General features: G+C 45.6%; 1 protein-coding gene across 1 annotated transcript in view; it reads left to right on the top strand.

Moving 5' to 3' along the window:
• Positions 1-11848: 11848 nt before the first annotated feature.
• The window catches only part of LOC112952135 (protein Wnt-3a), an 83016-nt gene continuing 74756 nt past the window's right edge, over positions 11849-20108 (top strand). The window contains exon 1 of the mRNA XM_026044946.1: positions 11849-12037. Within this exon, the coding sequence (XP_025900731.1) occupies positions 11967-12037 (71 nt within the window). The 5' untranslated portion in view covers positions 11849-11966. The remainder of the gene's footprint in view (positions 12038-20108) is intronic.

The raw sequence follows: 20108 nt of genomic DNA, 5'->3' as shown, positions 1-20108 counted from the left end.
TTTTTTTTGTCTTTTTCTTTAACAGAGGACAACTAGAACTGAACACAGATTTAATATTCAGATGATCGCAATCCAAATACTATTTTGTCTTTCTTCCTAGATAAACTGTGACCACCTTTCTCATATTTCTGAATCATTCCTGTGTAGACAGCTCTATAGTGGGTGCAATTTTTCTGGGTGCTGTTGCAGTTTATAGAAAGTCCCCACATGATGTTGACCAACCTTGGTTCTCCAAAGGCAATCACACCTGTTACCTGCACTGAGAGTTATCAGCCAGTCTCTGAGCTAATGGCCTGGTTTCCTTGATGTCAATCAAAGTCTTAATTAGCCTGAAGCGTCACTAGATTTTTACTACTTACTTGCCACTTCTGTAAACTATATTTCAATTAATATATTCCAAATGTTTGATTTGGATTTCCTCCATCTTCTTTACCAAGAGACAAGCTTTTTTTTTTTCCTCCTGCCCAATCATTTTTACCTTTCCTCTTCTATGTTCTTTAAGCATCTTTATTTTTCCATCTTCTTCAGCAGGAATCAGCAAGTACTTTTTAATTCTGCTAGCTTTTTCTCCTGGACTGAGCTGCTCTTCTGCAAAAAGTGTCCAACACTTCTTCCATAAATTGTGCTTCTTCTTGGCTCAGAGAAGACTAGCCCATGTTTCTTGATCCATGGTGCTGCAGTAACCCTCAGCTGAAGGGAGATGGCAGACCACCACCTCATATACAGGATGAGGCAGAAACCGTGGAAAAGTTCAAGGAACCTTTTCTAGTCTTTGTTGGGTGAATTTGCCCCAGGGTCCCAGGGAGGAGATGGGGTGTTGCATCTCTTCAGGCATCCCAACAGTGATTAACTACAAGAACTGAGCAACACTGGCCCCATGCCACTGGCCTCTGACAGGTCCATGACGGACAAGAGCACTGTGAAGGGTGAGAGAAACCCAAAATGCCATATGTAAAGTAGGCAATTGCTGTGATCTTTGAATGATGGTGCAAATCTCATGTGAGCATGAGTGAGCATGAGATTTCAACCATCCAAGATAACATTTCATTTCAAACCCCACAGAAGTCCAAGACATCTCTCATTTGCTGCAATCCCCATACAGGAATGGGAGGAATTGTCACCTACCTCTCCTTTACTTAAATACCCAAGGGGTCTTTTTCTCAGCTGTAACCTTACACTGGGGAATACCCATGGGAGCTTTAAACAAGATCATTTGGGCCATTGCTTCAGGGCATTTTCCAATTGTTTAACTGGGAGGAGAGCTTCCTTGTGTCAAGCATGCTAAAATTCATGGCCCTGTGTATCTAAGGGAGCTTCAGAGTTTGTTGTGCTTGAAAACTATGCAGAAAGTGTCAGGTAGATTTAGGTATGGAAAAAAAAAAAAGAAAAAGGCAGGTAGTTGTTTGTTCCATCCTACCAGCAGCTCCCTCCCCACCTTCCCCTAACTCATTGCATAGACCTGCTAGATCCATATTCAAATTGCCACCCCCCCTCCCACTCTGCAAAAAAACTTTGAGAAAATAATAGAATTGCAAAGAAATTATGCACTCCAGAGCATTTCAACTAAAGATGTCAATACACTTCCTTTCTGACCAGACTTGGCTACTGCTTTTGAATATGGCTACCACTTTCTGTATTCGTGCACTACTTCTGAAGGCTTTCCCAGTTTCTGTTAGCAAATTATCTCAAGATTTGATGGAGATTTTTTTTTCCTATCTACTTAACACACCAGCTTCTGGAGACATGCTGTTTTGTACAGACCTTATAGACTCTTTTAAAAGTTAAGCAGCTAGAACACAACTCATGACTCCAAATCTTATTTGCTTTCTTAAAACCCTAGAGTTCTGGGAGGAGGAAAGAGAAAGAGCTGACTCCTGATGCCCGAAGTGCTGGTGGTTTATTGCTCGATGTCTTCTGAACTTGCAGGCTCAGACCTGCATGGCTTTAGCCCCAAGGAGGCCACAGAAGGAGAAAGCAAGATGAGGATGAGGAGGCATCTCAAGAGACGACTCAGCAGCCTGATGTCCATGAATGGTCTGCAAGTTCTTTCCTATCACAGGGCCATGACAACAAGGTCCCTGTCCCCTCTGGGAAGTTGTGTCTGAAGCCCACGCATCAGGTCTATGAAGAACTGCTATCAGCAGCAAAATGAGTGAGAAATAATTTGTCTAGTGGGGCCTACTAGAAGGCCACAGGCCCCAGATTTTGCCTTTGGAGGATAAAGTAATTTTTTCAGACACTAAGACAGGTCTTTTTTTGCAATGCTAATCCAGCTCATCCCTTTTGGGACCCTAATAAGACATCAGCATGCGAGTGACCCATTCTGTCACTGTGGAGACCTCAGCACTTTTTCCTCCCTTATGTGGCTTCAGAGAGAGATTTTAGCTCCTTTTTCTTGGAAAAGAAAAAAAAATATCTCGCAGCTTCCAGCGGGCCCCTACCCTGCAGTTGCTACTCCCTTCTTACCCTGCGGAAGCCAATGGGATTCCCGGGAGGATCGCAGCCAAGTAGGGCTGTTCAGAGGCAAAGTTCTCCAAGTCCCGTGATTTCCTTGCCATTCCCATGAACAAACCCACTCCAGCAGGGCCAGGCTCTGCGCTCTTGCTGAATCCAGCCAAACACAACCCACATTAAGGGAGTTGCTCTACATTCATATTGAAAAGCTGCTGCTTGCCAACGCTGTGTGCCTTAAACTTCTTGTATTAAACTCCTGAGCACTGGCCTGGGGAAAGGATTGTGTTGAGGAATATGTTCGTGCAGTGCCTGGCACTGGGGGGTTCTGGCTCATGCCTGGAGTTTGCAAGCACTCCTGCAAGACTTATAAAGGGCTGTAATGCCCTTTTGAAGTCTGGCTTCCTTGGGAAACTTGGTTTTGTTGATTATGGTGTGTCTCTATCCGCTCATTTCCTCCCCTCCAACTTCTGAACACCTTGGCCAATCCCAGTCAAAGTTGGCAGGCAGATAAAAGTTTTGGAGAGATTAAGTTGTATGGAAATAAGTGTACAGGTAGGGAAGAGAGGCCTCATTACTGCATTTCCCCTCCTTTCCCCCAGGAGAGAAGGGCTGCAATTTAAGCCCAACGTTTACTAGACACTAGAAAGCCTACATAGGAAAGAAGGCATTTTGAAGGAGGCACCAAGAATCCCTGAATCCACCAAACTACTTGACCTTTAAGCCACTTTCCTTGATGACTTACCCTAGTGCTCAATTCCTGATGCCAAGTGCCCAGGTCTTGGGAAGGACTATTTAAAGCAATGTGAAGAACAGGAGGGACTGGAGTCCTGCAGATGTGTGGATGGAGTCAAAGCCCCAGTGATGCAGCTGTCTGGTCCCCAGTATCATCATGCTCCAAAGCCACCCAGACAAATCTCTCCTGAGTGTGGCTGCACCGCACATAAAGCTCCACTTTTCTGCCCAATTTTTTGGCGATTTAGACCCAGTCTGATGCTGGGTGAGAAACCATCTGCAGGTGTCACTCCTGTCCATGGAGAAGACGCACTCAAAGGGAGTCCAGGACATGTGGCCACCCGGCAAGTGCATGAAGACATCATAATTTTGCCTAATTTGTAAACAGGCTGGAAAAACATCCACCCTCCCTTGAAGCGAGGGAGCTGTCTCTTTAAACCCCGGGGGTGTGACCTCTTGTCCTCCCTGTTTATAAGAAGGAAAAAGAAAAAAAAAAAGAAAAAAAAAAAGAGAGAGAAAGAGAGAGAAAGTCAGACGAGCGGCTTTTGTGATGAAAATGGCAAGCAAAAGCCTGTGGGGCTCCTCCAGTTCCTGAGTTTGCCCTCTCGGTCATTTGGGCTTTGCAAGGATGAGCTCCTGTCTATTTATCAGCTTGCAACACCTCACTTGGCTGAGGATATCGCACCTTAGTGGAGATTTACTTTGCTTCCCCCCCGCTTTTTTTTTTCTAACTTCCTCAGCCAAATCTGTCAGGTTTTCTTTTTCCTTTGCTTGTTTATTTTCCTTCCCCGAGAGCCAGCAGGTCTTTCCTCTCATCACTTTTGGAAGAATGCGCTTTCTTCTTCTCATTTTTAATGCTTCTTTTTCTCATTTTGGACAAATGTGTTTTCTTCTGTATCAGTATCTCACTCAAGAAAAAATAGTTGTCACCCAGCCCTGTCCAACCGCTTTCCAGCTAGAGTGATTTTTTGGCGTGTGCAAGACGTATTGCTGCATTATTTCGTTATTAAAGCTCTGAGCCAGCTTATCAGCCCCCAGAGACTGGTGCCCAAAACTAATAAATTCCACAACAACTTTGCTACTGTGCCATATAGTAGGCAACGAATACAAATACCTGGTACTAAATAAGAAGATAATATATAATAATAATAATAATAATAATAATAATAATAATAATAATAATAATAATAATAATAATAATAATAATAATAATAAAGCTGCTCTTCACTTTTAAAACACTTTAAAAAATTACTTAGGGACCTCCACAATTGCAGTTGAAGGCAGTAACAGGAGAGCCTATCTGCGAGATGCTCCTGTGTTTTCAAATTGCACCCTGTGTTCCCCATTACTGCTTTTAATATGCCTTAATTACCCTTGTTCTGTGCCTGAAGAGAAGATTCTCCAGTCTGGGTGGTTTTTCAGACCAGAGCTCGTCAGCAGCACAGAGAAATCCCTGTTTAAAATGCATATTGATTTGAAAGCGTAAGACCGAATCCCAACATTCATCTAGAGAGATAGCATCACTTGGTTTGCAAGGAGGGGTATTATGAGTGAATTCACAAAGGGATGCAACTCTGAATAATCTTCTTTCAATTTTAATGTTTTCTTTTATTTTCACCTGCAGCAGGAGTGTGGCTAGCCCTTTGAGACAGGCTGATTTGAATGGTGTTTTAGAATGAGATTAGAAAATTCCCAACTTACTGTCTCAGCACTTCCATAAATAACTGTTCCTACTGTTTCCTCTCCTGTTTTTAACTTAATCCGATACATAACCCCAAATAATATTTTTTTAAAGTGGGATCGGATGGAGCAGGAAAAGAAATTGTAATTTTAAATCTGAGCATGGATTTGGAAGGACTTTTCCCAAACAGCTTGATTTTTCATACGTTGCTCAACTCTCTACAATTAATGAATGGGAATTATGAGGTGGAAAATTTGGGTCTCCAAGGGATATTTCATTCCTTGATCTGAAAGAGCTGCAGGGTTTGGCCTCACATGCAGAGATACCAGACCCTGTAATGCTTCTCTGAAAGAAAACGGATGATTATTACTACTCTTAGACAAGTATCACTATATTCAGTTATTAGGATCTACCTCTGCTGTGTCCTATGAATGGTTATTTATCCACATATTAGCAGGTTTGGGGCATTAGTGATTATCAACTTCCACTGCTGATTAATAGGGTTTTATCAGAGTACAGCCTGGAGAAATTCCACACAGGCAAACACATACTGCACACATAGGGCTCAAGTTATGTATACATTTATTGAAATGGAGTTGGAGTTCTAAGGGGCAAATTTACACAGAGCAGGTCCTTCCATTCTCATTTGGGGTTATTTCCTCTGCAAATCTGTAGTCCTCTGCCCATCTGGAAAAGCAGAACTGGTCCTTATGTGCACAAGGACACAAGTTTGCCTTCAAACGGAGAGATTTAATTGCAGATTCTTTTTGGTCTTCTCTATCAATGAAACACAAGAGCCCCAGCGGCACCAGACACATCCTAGATCTACCTCACTGTCCGATGAAGCAGAATGGGGTTGGTGTCATTGATGCACACACTTTCTGGAATCACAAATTTTTGTTTATTTTCCCCAAATCTCCAGGGAGGAAGAACCCAACTTGGTCTTCATGGCAGCCATTGGTCAGAGCATGGTCTCCACTGAGCGGCTTTGAAGCCAAGGAGGCAAATGCTGATGGAGGCCATCCAGAAAAGTCTTCCTTGCTGAATAAAGTACTGATAGCTCTTGTCCAAGGGTTATGAAATACTCTGGAGAAGATGCTTGAAGATGACCAACTCAATGGAGGTGAGAAGGAAGTGACAGTGTACCTGGGAGGAGACAGACAGTTAACAGCTTCCTCTCCAGCAGAGAGGAACTCAACGCTCAGTTCTTGTCTGCCGCTGCTGCTATTCAGTAAATGAAGTGGGCACTGATGGAGACCTGGATAGGGATGTACCGTTCCCTTCTGTTGCCTTTTACAGTGAGGAGAGATCTGGATGAAACTCCTGTTATTTCTAAGAACTGCCTGCACTCTCAGAAGACACTGTCCCCACCTATGTATTCTTCTCCAAGAGGGTTTAGCAGAGCAGGAAGGCAGGAGACAAGAGGTGTCAAAGCCTCCGCTTACCCGTTTCCATAGAGTATGCAGATGGTACTGTCCCAGAACATCGATCCCTCTTGAGTATTGTACGGAGCAGGCAAGAAAAGGTCCTTCCGAGGAAAGGCTGTACTGTTCTCTGTCCATCAGATATGGACATGCCTTCCTGAGAGCCAAGCCCATCCCCATTTTGGGCTCTGCTGATGGTGCTCAGACAGGGAAAGGAGATCACAGCCCTGGCACTGCAGACCCGTGTGCGCTGGATGAATTTCTAGGCCTTGTCTTTTTCTCCACAGATCTGTTCTCCTCCTGTACCACTAGGTGGGCCAAAGTTACACCAATGAGAGTCCTACCTCACCTGCACAGAGAGAAAAGGTAGGTACTGGGCTGATCCCTGCCAGTGAGGGGACAGTCTGTTGAGGACCAGAAGAGGGAAGGAGAAAACAGAGAGAGGTGTCAGAGAGTGATGGGTTTCAGTCTGAACCTTGTGGTCATTTAAGCCCTGGCAGAAGAAGTCTCCTGTCCTAAAGAAGTGCCCATTGCAGAGAGAGCAACCCAGCTGGGAAGTTACCTATGCTGGGGAAATGCTCAGCACAAAGTCACCGCTCAATGGCAAAGCCAAGAGCAGAGCCCCAGTCACCGGTTCAAGGCCTAGCCTTAACATTTATTGCCTTTCTAAATTATCCTATTATTGGGCAGGACACACTCATCAATGACTGCCATGGAAGAAACCTATTCAGCACAGACCCAAACCCAGCAATATTGCCTTCAACCCACAAGAGGTGACAGAAGCTTCTGTGTATAAAACTCCAAAGGATCCAAGCATGCCTACACATGCAAAAGGTTCAGCACGCTGGATGCTCAGCTCTTTAAACAGAACAACTATGCTCTGGACCTAATCCTTTTCATCTCCTTGGGGAGATACCAGTTCTAGACCTTCTGCATTCAGCCATCCCACATCTCTGTTATGATCAGAAGAAAGCTTGGTCATTTTCATCTTGTCATTTTCATCTTATAGAGATATTTTGATGGGAAGCAAGAAGCTAGAGGCCAAAATCCTAGTCTGTCATAGAATAACCTGGACAGCTGGAAGCTATATCCAAAGATGTTTTAGCCAATATCAAATACATTTTGCCTCTCTGCAGGTGGAATATAGGAAACATTAGAGATATCTCAACTTACAAGGTTGAGACTCCTTCCCTGAATGTGCTCCTGGCTTATTCAGGGCCTCTCTAGAGTCCAGCGAACAGGCAAGGGCTTATAGGCATCTCACTTCACTTCAACCACCTGAAGATTAGCCATCAAGTCTAAACTATACACCTAACAGACAGAAATGCAACTGAAGAAGCAATTCACCGCGCTTACTGTAGACAACCATCTTCTGGTGGGCTGAGTTGCTCATGTCTCCCTTGCTCCATTGACCAGAGAGCAAGCTAAGGTTTTCTAATGAGGATTTAGATAAAGTATGTAAAGTTAGGACAGGTGAAACCCCTGCTCTAGGTATATTTGGTACCTTTCTAAAACCCTTTCCACCTCAGATATTACCTGTACAAGCTCTACTTCCAGATGACAGTCACCTTGAATTTCTACAGTAAAACTGGTGACAGTTGAAGAATAGGCTGTAGCTTCTTTATGCTGTCATGGTGGCTTCATCCAACCATGGAGACCAATATGTCCAGACAGGCATATTTGGAGTAACCAGTGAGTAAATTTTCAATCAGGGAAGGACCATCGTCTTCCATCAAAAACTATTCCCAGGGGCTATTGCCTAAATCAGATAATGAATTAAATTTCCCTGGTGGAATTTCAAATATTAAAGAGGAAAGGGGCAGAATTGTATTTTTGTCCTCTTTAATAAATAAATAAATAAATAAATAAATAAGCAAAGGCTCCTGCCCTGAGGGGAGCTTTCCTTGGCTCTGTGTGTTTTCAGTGAAGATGGTCTCTCCCATGTGCTGCCATACCAAATGTTCCCCATGTAGGGAAGAGGGGGAAGATGAGCAAGAGGAGTCACACACAGCATATCTCTGATGGATGGCAGACTGTGCTGCACCCATCTGGATGGATATCTGTCTGTCTGCCTGGCTCCCTCCAAATATTCTCTCCTTACCCTTGATTACCTTACATAGAGCTCCCTGGGGTGGAGGCACCCTGGAGATGTCATTTTTTGAATGTGGAGGAGCCCAGCTGTTCCCTCTTGTGACTAACTGCACAGCGAAGCAGTCGTGTTTCTAAATCCAGCTCTGTTTGCTCACTCAAGTGGCCCCTGAAGATGCCAGCTGGGCTATGCCCATGAATAAGCAAGAGGGGACCAGCTTGGGATGCTTCGTAAGGCATGTCAACCCCATGACTATGAGGCTATTCGGTGTCCTTTCCGTCCCCTTTCCCATGCCAACTTGACAACTGAAACTACCCTTTCCTTTTGCAACAGGTTCAGAGGAGTTGGTCCTCACAGCCACACAGAAAGAAAAAAAAAAAAAAAAAAAAAAAAAAAAAGAAAGAAAAAAAAAAAGAAAAAGGAGCAATACCATGAGCCAAAGAGATGTTGAGCTTGGCCCTCCAAGGGCCAGATCCTACTCATTGCAAAGGTTATACCTGCATTTATTCATGCATGAAAGTCTGGGAGAGCTGAGGACGGGATGAGCCCTCGTGGAAACCAATGGACCAGTGTGGACAAACTGAGCCTGGATTTCAGACCTTCAACCCAAGTGCCTGCAGAAAGCCCTGCTGATTCGACCAGCCATGGACAAACAGACCTATATCCATAAAGCCCACGGAAGCCTTTTTATTGCCTCTAAGAGACTGCACAACCTGGTTCATAAGAGACTCCGTGTCAAAGGTAACATCACTAACAGATAACTAACCCACGGTAGCGCTCCTAACTCCACGCGTGCACCCAAAGATCTTTTTGGCCAGCATCATTAAATCAGCCGGCGCCAGAACGAGCGGCGATGCTGCCCGTGTGCGTGCACGCGCCCGCCTGCGACCAAGGGGATTATCTCCGTCCTCCCCAAAGAGCAGCCCCGGCGCTAGGAGGGAAAGGGAGAGTGGCTGAATTTGTAGCTCCAGGTGAAGCTGCCCCGTTGCTTCCTGCTGGGAGGAGCAGCGGCTCCAGGGGGGATGTTTAAACCTCTGCCCCAAGACAAAAGGAGGGAAGATGAGCCGGACTCCGGGGAGGGATGCGCGTCCTGCCCTGTCGCCGCCGGCGTGGCGCGGACCCGGGATGCCGGGACGGGATGCGCGCGTGTGTTCCCATCCGCCACGCGAGTGATGGCGCTTGAAAAGGCAGGAGAAATCCCCTGCTTTTGAAAAGCCTCGGCGCTTGGTTCTTTCCAGTAATGCTATAATTGGATGGGATTTTCTCTAACACGGAGAGGGAAAGTCCTTAAGATGATTTTTCACACGCCAGTGCCGCCACCCTCCTCTTCGCTCCCAAGTCCTATGGTGAAACTCTCTGGCTCCCTGGTCTGCCCCAGGGGACAGGAGCTGGTCTAAAGAAAGGGGGTAACATCAATGCACCAGACACGGTGGCAGCACCGACACTGTGGGTACTCGCTCGGAGAGCCCCAAGGAGCATCCGTCCCTTCCCTGGAAGCCGGGATGGAGCGGAGCGGGCACAATCGCATCGCGGAGCCCTTGCCAGTGCTCCCGGTTGCAATCACTTGTCATCCAGCACTAAAGAAAATAATCAACGCCTGACCCCTGCCAAATTTCCCAGGGATTTAAATATCCCCGAATGAAATGCATTTCCACTACAATTTCACTAGAATGGATGTCTCACTGCATCTAGCTAAGCACAAACATATTTCTCTCTGCATGGATATATATACACATATATATATATATTCATATAAAGCTGTGTGGGGAGGTATAAATAGAAATATTCCCTATGCATGGAGAAGAGGCAATTTGGAGGGAGAGGGAAAAGGCATTTTGGATGGAGCTAGTGCAAACGTTATGCCTTCTCCTTCAAGAAAATCAAAAAAAAATCAGGAAAAAGCGTACGCCCCTTTGTCCCCTGGGCGCTGCAGAAATTCTCCCCGTTCAAAAGCAAAACAAAAGAAAGCCAACGAATATTGGTAAACCAATAAAATAAACTGCATCCAGTTCTCCTTCTGCTAAAATAAATAGGTAAATAAATAGATAAAAGGCCATCAGAAGGCAGCAAAAATCCAACAGGCAGTAGCCGTAACCACCACGGCAACAAAAAGAAATCGCGGCAAAGAGAGTGGTCGCTGTTATTCCCGGGATAAAATAGCTCTTAGCTAATCCAGGGGGTGGTTTCTCCTCTCCGGACCCCTCTTGAGCTACCCAGGGCAAGGGCAGGGGCTGTCAGCCGGGTGACACTCGTTTTAAACGATATGCAGCAGAGCGGCGGCAAAACCAGCCTGGGCTTTGGGGGCTACATCTTTATAATAATTCCAATTATGATGTTTTTTAAGACCGCAGAAAAAAAATTAAAAAAACCAAAAACACACAATTTTGGGTTTCTTTTTTTAGGCAGGGGGGTACACACGCGATTCCAGCCCATCTCACCCCCCGCCACCGCCGCTGAAAGGAGAGAAATGCTTGCAATATGTAGAGAGAGAAATTAAAAAAGAGATCAATTACTGGTGCCCCGTGGGGTGGATCTGGTGGATGAAGTCGTTGGCAGCAGTGCGGTCGCCAGCGCCGGGGCTGTGACTCCTGCAAATTGGGATGAGCTGGACGAGCCTCCTTGCAATTTGCCTGGAAGAGGCTGATTTCTTTGCAGATGTCTTCACTGCAGCGCTCGGGTATCTGGCTGCTGGGGAAGGGGTGTGCGTGGCCGGGTGTGCACACGGGGGTGTGTGTGTAAATCCTCTCTTTTTTAATGAAAAAAAAAAAAAAAAAAAAAAGAGGAAAGGAAGAGAAAAGGGAAAAAAAAAAAAAAAACCTCAACAGAAAGTTTCCCGAAAGTTAGTTCGAACGCATCCCCGCCGCCACCTCCAGGAGAAGGGAATTTTAGAAGACAGAGCGGCAAAAAAGAGCGGATCGACAAAATAATAATTACAGAAAAAAAAAAAAAAAGAACTTCACACTTTTTTTTTTTCCCCCCCCCCGCATTTTAGTAGCTTCGACCCAGGGAGTGAAATCCGGGCAGGTTGTTATAGCTACCCAAATCCACAGGGGTCCCCCCTGTCTATTTAAACCCCCTAAATCTTCCTTCCCCTTTTTAAAACTACATTTTATCCCTTGGCTTGTGGGCCAACGTGCCCCCTAATGAGTATTAAAACACTATCTCCTCGCAATTAGCTCATTCCTGACTTCGCGCTCCTGATTGACAGAACAAGCCAAAGCATCAGAATTCTCCCTTTGGCAATAAGTGCTGATTGGGTCCTTTTTAAGAGAGCTACTTCAAACTTTTTTTTTTTTTTTTTTTTTTTTTTAATATTTGCCTTCAGTGTCTTGGCTGAGAGAAGAGTTTTTTACCTCTCTGAGATTTTTTTTTTCCTTGAGAGTAGTAGAGGAAGCAAGAGAGGATTTACCTGGTCGGCTTGAGTTCACTTCATTTGACTGTTTTTTTTTTTTTCCCCTTTTCTTCTTTTAAATTATTGTTATTATTATTATTATTAAAATAATCATCCTGCCTCAGAAGAAAGGAAGGTTTTTGGCAACTCTGGTTAAAAAAAAAAAAAAAAAAAAGGAAAGACAACTTTTCATCAATGGCCTCTTTTGGATATTTCCTGTTTCTTTGTGGGTTGAGTCAGGCTCTGTCAAGTTACCCAATCTGGTGGTAAGTTTTATTCTTTTTTTTTTTTTTTTTCTCTCATTTTCATTTATTTTTTTTTCCCCTCCTCTGTTTTCTCTGCAACCCTCTGCGCTTAAGAGATGACTTGAAATTCTCCTTTCGTTGCCACTCAGCTAAAGAGGTGGGATTGTTCCAGCGCCAGCAAGTTCTTAGAACCTGCATTTCACCTCTTTTATTTATGCATTCGCTTTGTTTATTTTGACTGGGTTATACCTGCACTCTGCACTCTCCTTCTCCTACTGTAAAAGGAAGAGGGAGAGCGAGCGAGCCGAGCGAGTGCGATCGGAAAGTTATTTAWTTWWTTWWTTTKKTTTTYYTWAAGAAAAAAAAAAAAAAAAAAGCACTTTGATCCTCTCCTGGGAAGAACAAAAGGCGCTGCCTGAATTAAAGAGATAATGATACAAGTTGACATGAGCATTTCAAGGTGATTTCGAGCTAGTCAGGTGGAAGGAAGCGGGGTGGCGGCGGCGCAAGGAGGGGGGGTGCGGAGGTGGATGAAAACATTTTTATTTATTTTTTATTTATTATTGTTATGACGGCGATTATTTCCTTCGCGCTGAGGGCTGTTATTTTAAAATATATACATTTAAAAAATATATATATGCATAAAAGAGGGAAATTAAGAGGGAAATTAGGCAGGGGGTGAGAGGGAGCGAGGCGGGCGCGTTATGTAAAGGCAGGGCGGGCAGCGGAGCGGCCGCGCAGGGCAAGGGAGACCCCGCGCTGCGCTCCCCGCTGCGCGCTTTCTGCCGGCGCAAAACGCTCCTCTCCGCGCTGCACCTTTAAGAGCCTTTTCGCTCTCTCCCCCACAAAAAAAAAAAAAAAAAAAAAAAAAAAAAAAAAAAGCGCGGAAAAAAAAAAAAAAAAAGGCAAAGCAAATGGTGCCGGGCAAGGCATGTAACTGCAAGACCTGCTGTAATTACCGCGGGGAGGTAATTGGGCTGCGGGGAGCCCGCGCTGCAGCAAGGAGGCTCCCGCTCCGCCAGGGTCCCCGCTGCAGTCCCCCGCGGCCACCCTAACCCCCTCCTTAAAGAACATAATCATAATAACGATCCTGGTCGTGCTAATCATCGTCATCCTCGTGGGGAAAAAGGTGCATCGGGGGGTCCGGTGGTGTCGCGGCTCAGGAGAGCGGCGCCGGCGGTGGGGTTTTTGGGGGGCAACGCGGGTCCCCGCGCGCGGCAGTGGCTGCACGGAGGTGAGGGTGTTGAAGGCAGGCTCCTCAGCTATGCCAGGTATGTCTGCAAGCGAGGGAATGCGCCGGGACGGGAGAAAGGTAATAAAATGCAAATGTGTTCTTGGGAAGGCAGGCAGAGAGAGCACCTGGACGGGGAGTCATTAAAAAGCAATCTTTTATTCGCAGCCCCCATCTAACTTATAATTAGAAACTCTGCTTGCATTCCTGGTGGCAGAAGGAAACGCATTCCACCGATGCCGACATAAATATCCCCTTGTCACCGGTCCGGCGGACAGGCGGGCGAGAAGCCTGGCCATCCGTGGCCAAGAGCCGGATGGCACCCGGAGCCCCCTCATCCCGCTCTGAGGCAGGGAAAGGCAGGGAGAGGAGGCAGAAAGGCAGGGAAAGGGGATCCAAGTGGTGGCAGGAGCTCTGCCTGTGCCGGTCATGAGGTGTGAGTGGAATAGGGGACAGGACAGGGTGACTTTTGCTTTTCCCCCTTGTCTTTTCCCCAGCCTTGGGCTGGGGTTAGAGATTTCGCTTGCAAACGGTGCGAGCCCCCCTTAGGCCATGGAAATGCAAAGGAGGTTTTGGCAGAGGTGGGGGAGACGCCAGCTGCTTCTCCATGAGCAGCCTAAATCCACCCATCATACACCCCTTTCTCTATTTATTCTTTAGCAAGCATATAACCCCCTTGTTGCCTGCCGTGGCAAGAGAGACCCAGGACAGGGATGCAGGTCCCATAGCCCTGGTGCCCACCAGGCTGGTGTGGGGGTCCTGCCGGGCGCACATCACAAAATCCAACTATCCCAAGTGCTTTTTCCTTTCCGCTTAGTTGAGACCATGCTCTGCAAGCAGAGGCTGCTTGCAAGCTGGGTTAGCAATTTGATCGCCTGACTTTATTTTAGATTGGTTTTATATTAAGCGGCAAACATATCGTTTCAACCATCTCTGTTTAAACCTCTCCCCATTAGGTTTCCTGGCAGCGATTTGGCCACTTAGAGCAGAAAAGCTGTAATTAACCTTCCCCAAACTGTGTCAGCCCCACTCCCCACTCCATTCCCAAATAATAGTTTCTAATTAAAATGTAAGTCCATCCTAATGCATGCAGAGCTACGGATGCTTGCATTGCTTTCGACCTTGAAACGGTTTCATCACCCAAAGAAAACAGGGGCTGAGAAAAGTTAGGGGTTTGCTTCTCTTTTTCTCCAAAAATGAGAAATCAGGGGAAACACGGACAGTGCATTTGGGGAAAGGGGCAGGTGGACACACCTCGGATACTGTAATTCTGTTAGTCTACAAATAGACCTTTTTTCTTGTCCAAGTGAGCTATTTCAGTTGTTGTTCCCATCACAGTGTAGGGGCACCTGCTTAAAACCGGGACTCACATTCGTGCTGCAGAGCCCGATAGCCTCAGCGTGAGCATGGATGTGTGGCCGAATGTGTAGGAAGAAGTTTGGGATAGAAAAGGGGAACAGTTTAGGACAGAAAAGGGGAAAAGTTCCCACGGGGCAGCTCTGCTTTTGCAACAGATTTGGATACTTTCACTGAGTGGCAATAACAGGCAGGAAATAGTTCCTACAAACTTCTTGAAAGAAAGAAAATCCCTAGGCTGTGTATTTATGGAAAGGGACACATCAGGCTTTAAAAATAGCTGCTTTAAAAATAAGAAATGAAGAGGCCACCGGTAGCCGTTGGGAGCAAGGTGACGAGTTTCTGGGAACATGTTGCTGTGATATATGGGGGTTTAATAACCCCATGGGACCTTCTCTGGCACTGCTGATGCTGCTTGACCGAAAGGAGCCATCGGCAGCAGCCGTAACACACAGAGATAGAGCTTCACACCCAGAGCTTCAGCAGCTGAAGACCAGCAGCAAAATGCTCTGTTGTTGTTGTTGTTTTTGTTGTTGGTGGGGTTTTTTTTGTTTATTTCTTTTTTTTTTTTTTTAGTATTAGTTAGATATCCACAGAAAGGAAAGAGTGCAAGTGGAGGTGCCACCTGGCATTTGGAAAGTGGATGTGAGGGATGTGATTTAGGAATATTTTAGGAATATTTAGGAATAGTTTAGCTTTTCTATTGTCTTATCCCTAAGGAATGGTGATGGAGACTCCATGGGAATCACCCATGGAGGGACAGATTGGACAAAGCCTTCCATGTCCTGTTATAGGCACTCACAACCCCTGAGAACTGGGCAGTGTGGTCTAATAGCTCTTTCCATCTTTATTTCTTGTGATTTGGAGAATATGGGTACATAGGAGTAAGATTGGAAGGCAGTTATGCCAGGAAAAAGAGAAAGGAGCCCATGGCATCACTCTGGGTATCACTAGTGCAATGCCTTTAGGTATCCCATGTCACTTGAAGCACCTGGATTGTGCCCCAATGGGGATGTCCCTGGGGATCTGACTCCCAGAGCGGTTCCCATTCTCGCCAGGTTGGGCTCTTGACCTTGTGAGAAATGCAATGCTTCTCTGTTGCGAATCCGTGAGGACCGAACTGAATCTTGGCAGGCTCCTTGTTGGAAAAAAAAACTCCGCTTAGGTTTGGCAGAGAGCAAGTGTGTTAAGTGAGAGATGATCATCCTTTGTCAGCCAGGAGGGAGGCAGAGTGGTGGCAGCTCACCCAAGGGACAGCGTGAGACTCTGATGTTGGCATCAGAGCTCCCAATGCAATCTCTGGCGCTCAAAAATATGTATTTTTACATGTTGGACACAGTGGTATTCATCTGCAGTGGGTAGCAGTGATGGCAAAGAGCCATGGTGCTCAGGGAGCAATGGGTAGAGGGTAAAGGAAATCCCATCTCCATTTCTCCTGGTGACATTGGAGAAGAAGGCCTTGATGGCACTGAGGTCATTCTTAGGGTAGTCCAGCTATGACCTTCGCATCAAGATCAAGTGGCTGGACCAAGGTCGCATGAGAAGCCTTTGTCATAGCTGGTCTTGACAATTTTCCAAGGCATTAGGAAGAGCACAACCCTTGTTTCAGATGTGAGGAGAACCTGGAGACAAAATAGCATGTGCTAGACCAAAGTCATCTGCTCCTTTAGATTTTAACTGGCAAACTGGTCTAATATATATTCATAAGATGAACTAATCTTAAAACCAGCAATGTGGTATTCGGAGTACTGAGCAAAGACACAAAGCAAGCATTTTCTCAATAAAATTTTAAGAAATTAACTATTTTCTCCCCAAGGAAACCCCTTTCAGATAGCAAAACATGCCCCTTTTAAGTGCTCACACACCTCTAAATTTTAAGTTTCTCAAGTAGAACATCTTACTAATACGGTTGAGCTCTGATATCTGCCCAATGAGGAAGAGGATGTGAGGTTTTTTATTCCCATTTTATAGCTAGGTAAGCAGAGAGACAGAAGAAACCAAAGGTCCGGCCCAGGGCTTTGCAATGAGCATGTGGCTGGGTACATCACTGAGATACTTAGATGCCAGATTCACAGTGGAGAGGCAGTTTCTCCTGCTTTCTAAAGACCTTTCTACATCAGTCCCATGTCCCAGCTTGATTTTGCAAGCACTGGTGCAATGTACAGGGCTGGAGCAGAGTAAAGAGGCGACTGCTTCAGGGGCAGGCAATGCTAATGAAATAGGTAGGTCCTCTTTCTTCTCTGAACTACTGTGTCTTCTACATGAGCCATTTTACTTGTGCACCATCGTCTTTTATAGACACTCATCTCTACAGCTAGGCCTAGGCCTAGCATTGGCAAGGGGAACTGGCCGCAACCCTGCTTCCTGTTTTGCCATAAAAGCTGTTTTGACAGCCCCCTCTAAAGGCTCAGTGTGGAGGACCCTTGATTTTTGCTGCCAGTGACACACTTGTCACCATCCCCGATAAGGGAAAGCAAGGAGTTGCTGTCTCGTCTCCCTGGGGGCACCAGGAAGAACAAGCCCGACTTGTTGCTCTCTCCATCCCAGACCTAGGGCAATCCCTTTCCCCTTGCATCTTGCTTCTAGTGAGACAATTCCCAGACAACTGGGTCGAGCATGTGTCCCACGCTCGCTCCCACCTTGTTCAGCATAACGTTCCCCCATAGAGGTACCCACACTCATATTCCTCGAGTGCATGATTCAAATGACCCGGCCACATTTCAAAGGACTTTATTGGGCATAATGACAGCACTTAACAAACATTGCACAAGTGTGTCACAGACGGACTCCTCCGGGCTCTGAGTCACTGTCTCTCCGTTTGGACAGCTGAGTTTTACACAGTGCATTTAATGTGTTGAGTCCATAGACTCATCCCTGGGGTCTCCAGCAAGCAGGGACAGGCTGGTGCTATTCCCACCAAAGCTGAGGTCAAAATTCCCTTGCTAGAGCAGGACTGGGCTCTTGTCCTTTTCTGGGTACCCAAACAAAACCTCATGGGACCAAAGAGCACAGCTGAAAGAGGGAGATGAAGTTCACGAAGGTCTGGAGATCCCTGCTGCAGAGAATGACTTTTAGGACTAAAATAGGCATCCAGTGAGGTTCATGAGAGCTAATGTAGTCCAAAGGGTCTAAATAGTGAAGGGAGATGAATACTCAGGAAAGTCTGTAAGAGTAAGAACCGTCCCATGACATTCATAACTTCCAGGTCATTGCTAGATCAGGTCCAGGGTTGGTACCACAGAAAAACCACCCCTTGGTACTGCCTGGGCAAAACATTTTCATATAGTTTGGGTCATTTGTAATGTGTTTGGGTTTTTTTTTTCATCCCTTCTGTACCTTTCAAAGTGGCAAGTCCTTCTATAAACTTTGCAAAGCATGTAAAAATTCATCAATTTACTCTGAACTTTACTAGTGTTTGAAAGAAAAAACAAAAGAAAAAAAAAGCAAAGAAAGGGGAAGAACCAATACATTAACTACCTTGTTTTGAACTCCTAACATAGGGCACTGCTTTCAAAAGCAGCATTTAAACCAGGGGAGAGCATTATGCATCACAAAGACGTCATTTGTCTCTTTTCCTTGTCACCTGCATATTCAAAGTCCCCTACCCGCTTGGATGTTGCTGATACCCAGAAAGTGTTTTGCATTTGTAGAGCTTGTGCCATCAAAGGAGCTAAAGGTGCCTTTGGTCTCCTCCTCACAGTTTCTGCCCTGGTATAAATAATAGCCAATAATGCCTTATATTGGTAGAGTGGTAATTCTTAGCAGGGATGCTGTTACTCTTCTCCAAAATACTTATTTTCCTTCCCACACCAAATTAGTATGAGATGCTTTAATCCTATTGCATCTTTGCCCTCTCTTAGGCTACACTAACAAGGTCATGCCATAGCGTGTGAGCTGGTTCCCCTCACTTTCCCAAACCTGTGTTTTGCAAGGCGTAGCAGAGCCATTTCCCTTTCTGTGGAGGAAGTCTCCATAGTCTCTAGGCATGTTGTAGGACGTTTGCATTGAAAGATCAGAAAGTGCCCCAGGGCTATCTCAAGCTCAAAGCATGGGTGACCCTCACAGCCTCACAAGCTTGGCCTTGCGTCTACCACAAATTATGGAAACTCTCCTCATCCACATAAATCCTGGTGTTCGTCTTAAGCAGGTCTTCCAGAAAGGCATCTAGTCCCAAGAGGAAGATACCCAGGTTTCCAGTTAGGTACCCACACATATGTGTCTACTTCCACTTAATATGCCTGCTGGCATCCTAGTTGCCCTCATAGGGCTAGCAGATATGGTGCAGGATCCGCTGATGACATGGTCTTTTCAGGAGTGACTACTGGAAGCCAATCAAGAAAATCCCACAGCATCTTAGTGGCTCTAGCTGCCTATCTGCAGGCGATTAGGTGAAACCTCGTGGTGGAATTCATTTTACCTAGGATGTCTGCAGTTTAGGTGTCTCCATCCAAGATTTGGCACTTGGCTCCTTTGTAGTCAGAGGAGAGGAATGGGCACTTTCATATGGTAGATTATGCACAGTACATTCATGTGTACTGTTTTAGATGTCTATAGTTAGGTGAAACATGGCCCTTCATTCTTTTGACTGAGCTTAGCTGGTTAAACCCTCTGTGATGATGGAGGAGCAGAGGCACCTAGCTCAGATGGAGATGCCACCACCGCAGGCATCCAGATTTAGTCATAGTATTCCTAAGACAGGGATTTCCCTTTGAGAATTTGCTTTGGCACCTAGTTCCAAATTGTTAAATATGAGCTTAATTTCTAATTTCCATTGTCTAGCATGAGTTCACCCAGTTCAAATCAAGTCATGGACTTTTTCTCTGTTTTCTTCTGTATTTTAAATAGCTCTTGAATGCCCAGTGCTCATTCACATACTGGAATGGGTTCAAACAGTGATATAAACAAAATTGTGCTGTTGCAGGACACTCATGCCATCCAGATTGGTACTCAAAAGGTGGCTACAGCCTCCAGACTACCTCTCAGCAAATCCATACTAGCTTATAGTTTGTTATGTCTTGGTATACTTGCAGAAAGTCTAAGGAACTTAGGCATTTTGCAACCTTTTCTGTAAGGTATTTAGTCTTGCCTCTAAACCAGTAGGGTCTGAAGGGTATTTAGTCTTGCCTTTAAACCAACGGGCTCTGAAGCACAAGTGCATCTCCCTCATCCTTGCCACCTTCAGCCAAGCAGAGCCACAGTCTAACGTACGCTGCAACCACATCCAACAATCATTGACCCAAGTCTGTAATAAGTCATCACCTCCAAACCTTATAATAAACGTCTTTCTTGTTTCTCTATAGCAAGGAGACTGTGAGAAAGGGCAGAGATGATCTCTGCTGTACACTGGTTAGTGAAATGAAGCCACACAGCACTGAACAGAGCAGGAGTTTCTGCTGCTTCCCCAAACGGTGCACCTTGTCTAATAAAGATATATACAAAGGGGTGGGAAGGCAGGAATAACACTCCTTGAACAGCTGCCAAGCCTACCATTCAGTTTGTCCTTCT

This window comes from Nothoprocta perdicaria, unplaced genomic scaffold, assembly GCF_003342845.1.
Source record: "Nothoprocta perdicaria isolate Ctin4 unplaced genomic scaffold, notPer1 scaffold_390, whole genome shotgun sequence".
Lineage (NCBI taxonomy): Eukaryota > Metazoa > Chordata > Aves > Tinamiformes > Tinamidae > Nothoprocta > Nothoprocta perdicaria.
Note: the sequence above shows the minus strand (reverse complement) of the source record. Positions and strands in the feature narration are given on the sequence as shown.